At 32.5% G+C, this 12,073-nt stretch overlaps 3 protein-coding genes across 3 annotated transcripts in view; 1 reads left to right on the top strand and 2 right to left on the bottom strand.

Moving 5' to 3' along the window:
• Positions 1 to 31: 31 nt before the first annotated feature.
• Positions 32 to 12,073, top strand: part of LOC134835923 (RNA helicase aquarius) — a 36,711-nt gene continuing 24,669 nt past the window's right edge. Inside the window, exons 1-3 of the mRNA XM_063850947.1 lie at positions 32 to 193; positions 259 to 724; positions 783 to 1,129. Of these exons, the coding sequence (XP_063707017.1) occupies positions 101 to 193; positions 259 to 724; positions 783 to 1,129 (906 nt within the window). The 5' untranslated portion in view covers positions 32 to 100. The remainder of the gene's footprint in view (positions 194 to 258; positions 725 to 782; positions 1,130 to 12,073) is intronic.
• On the bottom strand, positions 1,573 to 5,315 carry LOC134833922 (probable G-protein coupled receptor Mth-like 5). Its single transcript, XM_063848422.1, has 3 exons — positions 5,161 to 5,315; positions 3,104 to 3,471; positions 1,573 to 3,049 (listed from the first exon to the last, which is right to left on the bottom strand). The coding sequence occupies exons 2-3, from the start codon at positions 3,392 to 3,394 to the stop codon at positions 1,952 to 1,954; spliced, it is 1,389 nt and encodes a 462-aa protein (XP_063704492.1). The 5' UTR covers positions 3,395 to 3,471; positions 5,161 to 5,315; the 3' UTR covers positions 1,573 to 1,951.
• LOC134835928 (uncharacterized) lies at positions 5,754 to 7,883 on the bottom strand. Its single transcript, XM_063850954.1, has 3 exons — positions 7,280 to 7,883; positions 6,850 to 7,215; positions 5,754 to 6,462 (listed from the first exon to the last, which is right to left on the bottom strand). Exons 1-3 carry the CDS (start codon positions 7,729 to 7,731, stop codon positions 5,925 to 5,927), a joined length of 1,356 nt encoding a protein of 451 aa, XP_063707024.1. The 5' UTR covers positions 7,732 to 7,883; the 3' UTR covers positions 5,754 to 5,924.

Here is a 12,073-nt window from a genome sequence, read left to right as displayed (position 1 = left end):
GTTTGTTTGTTTACATGCGGTGTTTTGAAAACGTTTTTTAATCTTTTCTCCCAATTTTGCGTGTAAATTAGCGAAAATCCAGTAGAAATAATCATCAAAAATGCCGCGAAAGGTCGTAAAAAAGGAAAAAACGACCAAAGTCAAAGGAAATACTGTTACAGTTGCCGATATTAAAGCTGATAAAATCACCCAAGTAAGTCTTCTTTCGTCTTTGACCCTTGAAAAACTGATTTTTAATGAAATTTCAACTAATTTCAGCTCGCACATCAATATTGGTCGCTCGAAACGAAGGACAATCACTTACCTTTCGACCCGAAAGTCGTCGACGACATCTACCGCCATGAAATTCAGAGCAACCAGCGACAGAGAATTGTGATGCTCGAGTTCAGCCAGTACTTGGAGAACTATTTGTGGCCGAATTACAAAGGAAACGAGGCAAATCATGCATTTCTCATGTCAATTGTTGTCCTGCTGAACGAGAAATTCCGCGAAAAAGTCGAAGTATGGAAGATTTTCGAGACAAATACCGCGGAATTTGCGAATTTTTTCCGTGCTGTCATGGATGCCTGCTTATCGGACCATAAATTGACGCCGGAAGCCATGAAAGAACAATCCGCATTAATTGTCCTGCTGAATCACTGCTTCAACAGCATGGAAGTGGAAATTTGCCGGAACGAAGCGAAAAAACTTGTGTCACTTTCGATGTGGTCCTGCTTGTTGCCAAGTGAGTAATTGAAGTCTTTTATAAAGAATTTTCACTAAAAATCATTTTTTTTTCGTAGAACGTCGCGAACAAGAGTTCAAAAACACGCCAGAATGGAAGAAATTCTGGAAAAAATTACGAAAACGTGACAAACCAGAAATGGCAGAGCAACTCGAGTACGAGAGACATTTCCTGCAAAATTTAATAATAAAATTCCTCGGAGTTCTCGAGTCGGTGAAGCCCAAAGGGAAGGTCCTGCCGGAACTCGTGCGATATTGCGAACGATTTATCGAGTTTTTGATTGATATTGAAGCGCTTTTGCCGACACGGAGATTTTTCAACACCGTTCTCGACGATTCGCATCTCGTGGTTCGAGCTTATTTATCAAATTTGGCACAACGTGAAGAAGGAAAACTTTTTTCGCAGGTAAGTGAAAGAATTTTGAGTTATTTTTTTGCTTTTTTATTTGTAAAAAGTGGACTTATCGACAAATTTCTCTTAAGTACATACAAAAATTTTCTCCGTGGAAATGAGATATATTAAAAAATTTCTTAAATATTCTAATTTTTTTTAGTAAAATCTTTACTACACGTATATTAGATACACTCAGCTTGTATATTTATCAGGGTCGAAAATATTTTAATTTAAAAAAAAAAATAATAATTTTGCTTAAGAATTTGTCAAAAATAAATTAAGTTTGGGCTTAAAAGTCAAAATTTTGTATACTTTTGGTTTAAAGTTAAACTTAAGTTTTCTTAAGTTAAAGTTTTGAGTTTATTAAGTCAAAACTGAAAACTTAATTTTTGAAAAAAAAAATAAATTTTTTCATAAAAAATCATTAATCTTTTGCCTTAGAAACTAGCTTTTGGCAAAAAAACAAATTTTTATGAAAAAAATGTTTTTTTTTTGTTTTTTGAAAATTTAAGTTTTTATAATTTGACTTAAGACTTTGACTTAAGAAAAATGAAATTAACTTAGTAAGCTTTAACTTTTGACTTTAAAGACTTTTAAATTTAAGACCTTTTGAAGTCAGTTTATTTTGACATATTCTCAAGCAAAAGCATTAAGTTTTTTCTTTTGACTTAAAAGTTTTTTCGACCCTGATTTATTTGTATAAAAATATCAAATTTGTCTTTTTCGAGACATTTTAAGGCAAAAAATTGGACGAATTTCTCTTAAATATCAATTCTTAAAGATTAGAGTGACTTTGTTCGATCGTGAAGTGTGTGTTAATTTGGTTCTAGCTGCCTAATATCCGCCATTCATGTACGTCAATTCGTCGCCCCAATCACTTGTCGCTACCGGTTCATTGTAGCAGCAGGTCTTTCTTAGCAGGAATGTTACGTGTTTCTGTCTGATTATCGCGACATAAAAGATTGCCGGAGCCTGCAAGGCATTCACAAAGATGTGCGTGTACAATAACGTATCGTATTCGAGCCACGACAAGATCAGGAAGAACCAACTGATGGTCATAATGAGGAACAACAAGCTAAAAAGTATAAAACTTCCACGCAGCTTGTGATGAATTCTGCCATAAGTGTTGATGCGTCGCATAATTTTGATCGTCGTGACGAAAAAGAACAAATTTATGATGATAATGAAGGCGATCGGGCAGAAAAATACTGCGATTCCCAGCCATCCGATCGTTTCTTGGTCCTCGAAGATGCTACGTTGTTTCTGAACATCGCCAGTATCGAGGAAAAAGTGCGCGAAAATTGCCAAAGCCGCCATTAGGGTTGTCACGCCCCATACATATGCTGAATAGTAGCAGTATTTACGACCATCTGTCACACGAAGGAAAACATTTCGTGATCGGAAAGTCTTCCAAATGTAAAATCCCATGCTGTTTAGCCAGAAAAACGCTGCCAAAAGACTCGTGTATAAGATCGCATCCGCTACTAAGAAGCTTACGTGACTACTGAACTGCGTGAGGATTCGAACAAGATCTGCTGCTTGACTTATGACGAGACATAAAGTGATGGTAGTGACAATATTCCCTACGAGATCTCGCAGCGATGGAAGGATGAAGTAAATTATTGCCACAGTCATGAGAATTATCATGGAAATGCCGTGAAATATCGGGTTTATTATCTTACGAAGAAGGAAATCGCTGTCAGTCCAATGGATAACCTTCTCCGGAAGACATACCATTGCAAATTCCGCTAATCCATTGGGACTATGTTTAGTAATTGCCTTTTCCATGCAGTATTTTCCCTGATTAAAAAGATAATTTAAGGGATTTTCATCATTTTTCGTATACTGTTCTGCTATAGAATCATCATCATGAGGTCCCTTAATTAAATGTCGTAATCGCCCATCAGGTAAAAGCATCAATTTATCAGTACTCTATAAGAAAAAATCATTAAAAATTACTCCAATAGATAAAATTTCAAAACTCACCGATGGATATTGATAAACAGGCCACATTTGCATACCCCCGCAATCCGGAAGCCCGATCACGAATTTGAAATCCTGCACATGAACATTCATCTCACCCGATTCACTTGTGAAAATCGGTTGCCATGTATCGGTGCCATTCTCATCGGCTGTCTTGGCATCTGTGCATCTGCCATCTTGTATGACTTCGAATCTTTCACAGCATTTGTTGATGCGCACAGCAAACGGACTAATGGATTGCGGTGACGCCATGGCTCTCGTTACAAGAGCAAATACAAGGAATATCACGAACATCTTGTTGTTTTTTTTTTTGATTTTGTGTCTGACTTGGAAATGTTTTGTACTATATTAAAATTTACCGAGATTCAAAACTGCAATGAAAGAAGGAAGAAAGACAAAAACGTTAATCAAGGCGAGTTAAAAGAAAAAAGTTTCAACAAGCACACAATGTACATAAAGTGTGACGATTCCGGTAATTAACATCCATTAAGCACACATTCTTGTTTAAATTGACGTACGTTCTTGATACTCTTACTTTGAAAAAAAAAGTGTTTTCATAACAAATACTAATAGATACAAAATTGCTTTGAGATTGTTTTGTATGTGCACTCTTAAGTGCTTAATGTTAGATTTTAGATACGCCTTTATGTAACAAAACAATCAAAATTAAGTCAACAATTACGTGGGGGAACTTTGTGAGTTTATTTCCATATTGCATTTCATGATACTAAATTTTTTTCATTTTAGGTTTAAAATGACTTAATAAGGCTTATCCTAACCATTAGACAATATGGGAATCAAAAGTATAAAAAATCTACTAAATATCCTAACCACTAGACAATATGGGAATCAAAACTATGAAAAATCTACTGAATATCCTAACCACTAGACAATATGGGAATCAAAACTATGAAAAATCTACTGAATATCCTAACCACTAGACAATATGGGAATCAAAACTATGAAAAATCTACTGAATATCCTAACCACTAGATAATATGGGAATCAAAACTACTTAAAAATTGTTTATTAAGCCGTTTAAAAAAGTCAAGTCGCCCCATTAAATTTCAATCCATATGCTTGACAGACCTTAATCGTACAAAAAACGTATAAAAATGCGGTTATTCTTGTAATTCAATACATATCTCCATCATTCTTTAAACATTAGATTAGTACTCCTCCAAGCAGTTAACGAGAAACAATTTTTGTGCATCTGCTTTTTATTAACCTTTTGCAATCGGATGTTAATGAACTGAAGTACGCAGTAGTCAAACACTTGATCAAACGTCATTCACATTCAATTATCGAGAAAAAAATCATGATTCAACATGAATCAAATGACTCAAACATCGCGTATTTACAATAAGTCTCAAACCAAGTTCTAAACGTGTCACTAATGACATTTCTTTCGTACTCGTGACAATGACATCAACTTCAGAAACAAGTTTTGTTCTCGATAAGGTTCTTTTAATTTTTAACGATAATGTTTCACCAACCACGCATCTTCCTCAATGTTTTTTTTTCGCGAAAACGTAACTGTTCTTTGACCGTTGCAATTTTAATCAAATGCACTTTTTATGGTCAGACAACTTTTTTTTTATTCATTCCGGGTTTTCACTTGTCATTACTTGCAATGCCTGCGGGACACTTTAAATGCGAATTACTGCAATATTTTTTTTTTGTGACACGGTTACAGAAGCAAACACAAAAAAAAATCGCTCAAATTACGTCTACAATTTGTGGTGATTGCTTCACATAAATTTGCTTTGTTTTTACTTTTTGTTGTTGTTTTTGATAGTACCCGAGTTTGAACTCTGAAGTAAAAGTGCAAAAGGTATAATTTTTCGTGGAATACATTAAAATAAATTTCGTGTGTGTGTCGCCATCCATGTCTCTTCTACTCATTTCTTTTTTTTTTTCATTTTATGGTACAACACTAAAATTGACTAGACGTATACGTAATAACACTTATACACTCAAATTTAGTAGACAGCCGCCCCGTGTTACTTTAGAACAATCCAGGTTTTCATTTTATTTGATCGGGGTGTCTTTTTACTCACTTTTTTCATTTAAACATATTTTAAAGCATTTCATTTATGCTTTTCTCAACATTTTTTCTCGTAATATTGCAAAAAATTACGATGGAATGTAGCGAAATATTAATATTCAAAATAGTTTAAGTACTTCGCGTTCGTTATTTTTGTGTCTGTTTCCTTCATTGAGATCGACTCGACTGGCTTTATTACTCATATTATCGTAGTTTTGTGTATAAGTTGTCATTGTGTGCGTGACTTGAATTCATCATCATTTACCAACCATTCATTTGTTTATTTTTACACGAGCACTCATACATAGATACGACTTTTTTTGGTATGAATGGGCGATGAACACTTGAATGACGTGATTTTATGGAGAGGGGAAATAAGTCAATGATGATGACGTTTTTAATGACGAATGGAATTTTGCCGGTTGAAGAATGTGTTAATGTTTTGATGAATGACTAAAGGCCGGCATGTTAAGGAAAATGAGTATTTTTAGATTTTTTGCTGATAAAAATTTTAAATAAATGTTGCAGACTTTTTGGAATCAAAATAGCGATTTACGATAAGTACAAAATTGTTATCAGAATTTAATCTCAATTATATTTGACCGATAAATCATCGAGATTACCTATTGCTTTATTGATACATTGATTCATATTTCACATAAATTGTACTTTCAACAATATCTTACTGAACGTTAGAAAATAATCATATATTTGGCACACAAGTCTTAAAACTAAACTTTCCTTAAAATTTAATGAGGATTCATTTTCACTACTTTTCTAAATATCTAACGGTATTCTTAACACATAACTATCATCATCCTTCGTATTATTACACGTCACATCTGACGCGACATTATCCTCATCAATCCTTGGAATCTGTTTCCACTTTTTCGGAAATGTAAAGCAGAAGCATTTCACGCCTCCCAGCATTCGTTTCGCACTGTATCGATAAATAACCATTATCAAAAATACGAGAATGCCTTGAAGCGCGAAAAGTGACGTGAAAATTGGAATTCGATATTTGGCGCCAAAAACCCACAAGACGCCGGCGCCCATAAAGAGTCGCACCAATAACCACGTTCGGTAATGATTTCGCTCCCAAATCAGTTTTTCAAAATTGGTTCTGTCATATTCAACTGCTGCGATAGCTGCAAGTAGCAGGATGACGTTAACGATCCATAGACACAAAATGGGGATATGCCAATTCATTCGAGGGTAGCAGATGTAAATTATGATAAAAAGCATCGGGACGCTCCAAGCGTACAAATGGCGCCAAAATGGTCGAATATTGTTTTCGAAGTAGTTGTTGTTGGCTCTAAAAGAGTAGTTTAGATCAATTTCTTCGAATTTTTCGATAAATTTCACTCTATGGTCGAAAAACGGGTTATATTTACCCCTTGAGGAATAAAATTAACCCTGAAGTGATCTTTCTAACCTCAAAAATTTTTAAAAAAATCAACATGACGCCTTTAAAGGTTAATTTGATCCCATTTTTGAACTTACCTTCTCCAGCCCCAAACAGAATCCAGGATTAATTTTTTGGATTGGAGATGGTAAAGTTCAAAAGGAGTCAAATTACCTTTTAAGGCGTCAGATTGAGTCAAATTCATTAAGAGGTTAGAAAGATCACTTCAGGGTTAATTTAATCCTTCAAGGGGTTAATATAACCCGTTTTTTTGTCAAAAATGCATCAAAAACTTACAAATTCCGATTCTCAAAAAGTCGACTTAGCACCATGACGTTAAACCACGAAAAGTACGCCGTCTTAAAGTATCGTCCAGCGTAATTGTAAACCAATGTAACCCACGCAATACTTTTGCTGTACCGTGCCATATGCAGAATCATATGAGCTGCAAGACACGCTACCGCAAACATGAAGGCGATATCTTGTGCCGATCGCAAGTCTTTCAATTCCGTGACGTAATAGTAAAGGGTGAGCAAAAGAAAGGCAATCGAGAACGGATAAAGCCACGTTTCAAAGGTGAGAGCAAGTTCGTAGTTGATTTTCTCACAAGTCAGGTACGCTTCTGTCGTTGTCTCAACATCAGCAATTTTTTCCACACAAACACTGAAAATTTCAAGAGAATGAGATTTTAGTTGATACTAAGCGTGAGAAAAACTAAAAAACTTACTCGCTAGAAGCATTATTTGAAGTAAACAGTGCTGCCGCTGCTACTTCCTCATCTGGCACAAATTTTCTGCAATACAACGAGAACGTATATCGCGCTGACGTCGTTGGATCTACACACATTTTCCTTCGTTGATCGAATTTTCCGCTTGTGCAACACTTTTCGAACTCATCACAAACGAAATGTTCCTTCACAAGTCGCCCTGTTTCAGATTCCAAGACATCGGCAACACAAACATGTCCTGCTTCCTTCATATCTTCTTCGGAAAACTCTTTTTCCGACACCAATTCGCGACACAAAATTGCCGGAGGATAGTTTCTCTCGTCATTTGTGATACATTTTTGCGTATTTGGATCAAAACGACCTTTAAGACAGCATTTTTTTAAATCCAGTAATGCGTCATGAACCGAGAGTACTTCCCCGAAAAAAATCACAAAACAAAATAATTTCAACATTTTTGCCGTATTCAATTATCATTTCATTATAAATATTTTTTTTAAAAAAAAGTGTCTAAGCAAGTCGCGCGATCGACTGTGGAAGAAGACGAACAAAAAGAGACTAACAGACTGATCTAAAAATAAATACGAAAAACTCGCCTCTCTTGCCAAACTGTTTGAATACAATTAAAAATGTGTGAGAGAGAATTGAGTAGACACGAATAAGTGCGAAAACGAAGGCGATCGAGTATTACAGGGGACTCCAATACTACGTCATGACCTAAAAAAACGAGACTAAACCCGTAAATGACGTAAAATACGATCAAAGAAGTTTAATTGATTATTACACCGGTTTGATTTTGTAATTAGAGGTCACAAGTCACTTTTTTATGGGAAATTACAAAATTAATTGAAGTTTGAGTTAAAATTGTTATGTAAACCATCGTTTGGAAATTTTTCAAAATTTTCTAAATTTTTTTTAACTTTTAGCTCTAAATTCGTTAAAATTTTGAGAGACACAAGACTTTTTCGAGTGCGTAGTTGAAATGAAAATGTCGTTCTGCAACACTAATCTTGAATAATTTGATAAGTTAAGAGCTATAAATTTAATCAGAATTGATTAAAATGTTTACAATTAATTGGTATGACTCATAAAAAGTAGAAATTTATATGACAAAATTTGACAGCAACTACGATTTATTTTAATAGTTTTTTTAAGGCCCTGGGGTCTTGAAAATAAGGCCCTCAAACTTTTACACGGAAAAATTCCGAAATTATTATTTTTTTGAAAAAATAAAAAAAAAATATTTTTTTTTTAATTATTTTAAAATTATTTTTCTGCATAAAATCAAAAAATAAATTTCTAAAATTTAAAAAAAATAATTATTTCAAAAATTTATTTACCTAAATGTGAAAAAATTAAAAAAATATTCAAAATTTTAAAAATACATAATTATTTTTTTTAAATTTTAGAAATTTATTTTTTGATTTTATGCAGAAAAATAATTTTAAAATATTTTTAATAATATTTCAAAGTTTTTTTTTCTAAAAAAAAATAAAAATTTCGGAATTTCTCCATGTAAAAGTTTGAGGGCCTTATTTTCAAGACCCCAGGGCCTTAAAAAAAGGTAATTTTGTCCCACAGGAAAGGAAATCAAACTTATTGGAACGAAATTGCCCAAAACGCGTTTTTAAGCTGAAAATTACAAAAGTTACACAAAATCTTAGCTTTCAGAGACTTTGATTAAAAAGCTTTAGAACCCCTCCGGAGCTTTTCTATAAAAAAAATTAAACAAATTGAAACTAAGCCATTTATGAATAAAATTTACTTTTGACTTTTTGAAAGCTAAGAGCTATTGAACCTTTTTGAAGAATTCTGGACCTGAAGTCAAGCTTATTTTGAAAAATTTTGCTCTACAGAACTCTCAAAAACTAAATTTCAAAATGGATTTTAGAAGTTTTAGCAATACATGTTCAAATTCTCGCAAATTTTAAGAATTTTATGAACATGTATTGCCTTTTAAAATCCATTTTGTAAGCCGTTGAGGAGTCTGTAGAGTACATTTTGTTCAAAATAAGCTTGAATCAGGCTCCAAACTTCTTCAAAAAGGTTCAGTAGCTCTTAGCTTTAAAAAGTCAAAGGTGCCTTGTGTCCTTAAGTTGCTTAGTTTCAATTTGTTTAAATTTTTTTTCATAGAAAAGCTCATGAGGGGTTCTAAAACTTTTAATCAAAGTCTTGATAAGTCTCAAACCTCTGAGTATTCCACGTTAAACAACTTTTACGAGAGCCGGTTACCTAATATCTGCGATAACCAACAACAACTTGCTTCGTAACGTAAACAAGTTGTAAATAAAGAGGCGTGTTTCGTCTGTCAATTAAAACGAGAGTACAACGAGAGAATTTCGCGAGAGAAAGAAATAAGAGCTTAATAAATTGCTAATTTGACCTTCACGAGAAAAAATTTACTTTCAGATAGTTTCAGACAATTGTTTCTTGACAATCAACGAGTGATTCATACTTTTTTTTTTTGCTGATGAGAGTTTCGACAGTAATTAAATAAATATTTGAAAATTTGCTATCACAGCTTCTGAAATTACTTTCTGAATCATCTATTCTTGATGTATTGTTTTTTTTTTTAGAACCGGTTTGTTTAGAGCTCAAACACAAACAAAATATAATTTATTACACGTTCTCTTCTTATTTGATTCGCAAAAAAAAATAATTTTTTGTTTATTTTTCTCTCTTTCTCGTGAATCACGTGAACGTCATCAAAAATTGACTCGCAATGGACGTCATTATATTTTTGTTTTTTGGCACGTTTCTGCGAATAATTTATGCGCGAAAATATGGGCAACTTAAATTATTGTTTATTTCCTGTACCAGATTTTTTTTTCTTTTAAAAAGAATTTTTTTTTAAGAAACGTAGAAAATATTTTTCGATTCAGAAATTTCTTCAATGGAATTGTCGCGAGTTTATTTAAAAATATTTTTTGCAAAGCGTACGATTTTTGAACTCGTTTGACCTCTTCCATTAAGATCTCGGTACTTTCCCAAAAAAAATTAAAAAAATCTTGAATAACAATTGTTTGAGTCACAATTCATAGAATAAATTGTTTATCAGATTTTTTATACATGAGGCGATTGTTTTTGAAATTTTATTATTTTTTGCAGATTAATTATTTTTTGATATATGAGTAGATCCAAGCGTGTGAAAATGAGACCATTTTTTTAAGAAATCAAGAAAAAAAATCATTAATAAGTTAAAAATTCGAAGAAATTCTACTTTATGTTTAGTTTTTCGATATTTCTCATAAAATTTTTTGGGTTTTAATGATTTTTTTTATGTATGAAAATGTTGTTTTCGAACGAATGGAGGCGTCTGGTATGAAAAACTAATAAATTCTATTCACAGAAACACTCATATCGCATATAACCAGAGCCAACTATCAAAATTTAACATTTTTTTTTTGCAAGAAAACATAAAAATTTTATTGATTTACTATTTTTGGGTCCTAAATTTCAGTGTCGGATAAAGAATTTCTCACGAGGCAAATTTTTGATATTTTTTTATAAGTCTTTAATTTTAAAAATATATTCAAATGAGATATTTTAAGTCCTAAAATCAAAATATTTATTAATTTATTTAAAATAAAATATCAAATTCATCAAAATTTTTTTAATAATTGACAGAAATTCTCTCATGCTCATCAACCGCAAAATTAATCATCAAAGTAATGCACCGAACTGCAAACACATACCAATTAGCAAAAATTAATTCTACATTAATTATAAATTTGCATAAAATCGGAAAATTAACATCCATGTATTAATTAACGAGCACACTCGTGCAATATATTGAATCGAGTCACACTCAACCCTTTGCCAAAAAACCAAAAAGATTCTGGGTCGTGCTCCATATTAACGCGAAAAATTAATTCTCTTCGTGTCGTTTCTACCGCATTTCGAAGAAAAATGCGGTATTGGTAGACAATTTTTGAATTGTACACTGGGACAAAATTTTTGAATTGTACACTGGGGCAAAATTTTTGAAATATGCAATGGGGCGAGAATCTTAAATGGAGTTGGAGCGATATTATATTTATTAAGGTTCTGAGGTTTTAAACATTCTTGAATATGCATTGGGTTTAATGAAGATTGTAGACTGGGATTTTTTTGACCCATTGTACAAAATCGTTTTTTAAGGTTTTGAGGTTTAAAAAAATTAGGCCCTTTAAATTTTCATAGAAATTCTTTGCAAATTTTTATGTTTTAAAAATTGTTATCTCAAAATAATTAAAAAAATTTCCTATAAAAAATTGAAGGGCTTAACTTTTTTAAATCTACAAAGCCTTAAAAAAGTCATTTTGTCTCACAATGGGTCAAAATATGCCCAGTCTACATTCTTTTTCAACCCCAATGCAAATTTAAGGATGTTTAAAAGCTCAAAAACCTTAAAAATGCCAAATTTGCCCCAATGGGCATTACAGATTATCGTCCTACTATACATTTGAAAGATATTAGCCCAGTTTACATTTCAAAAATTTTGCCCCAGTTTACATTTTAAAATTTTTGCCCAGTTTACATTTCAAAAAATTTTTCCCAATTACATTTTTTAAAATTTTTTGTCCCCAGTTTACATTGTTGAAAAAATTTTCCCAGTTTGCATTTCAAAATTTTTTCGCCCATTGCACATTAAAAAATTTTGCCCCAGTTTACATTTCAAATAATTTTTTCCCAGTTTACACTTGAAAAATTTTTTCCCAGTTTACACTTGAAAAATGTTGTCCCAGTTAACATTTAAAAATTTTGCCCTAATGCACAATTCGCCTAAAATCCAATATTTTCGTTGGTTTTTCTGGC

This window comes from Culicoides brevitarsis, chromosome 3 (assembly GCF_036172545.1).
Source record: "Culicoides brevitarsis isolate CSIRO-B50_1 chromosome 3, AGI_CSIRO_Cbre_v1, whole genome shotgun sequence".
Taxonomy (NCBI): Eukaryota; Metazoa; Arthropoda; class Insecta; order Diptera; family Ceratopogonidae; genus Culicoides; species Culicoides brevitarsis.
Note: the sequence above shows the minus strand (reverse complement) of the source record. Positions and strands in the feature narration are given on the sequence as shown.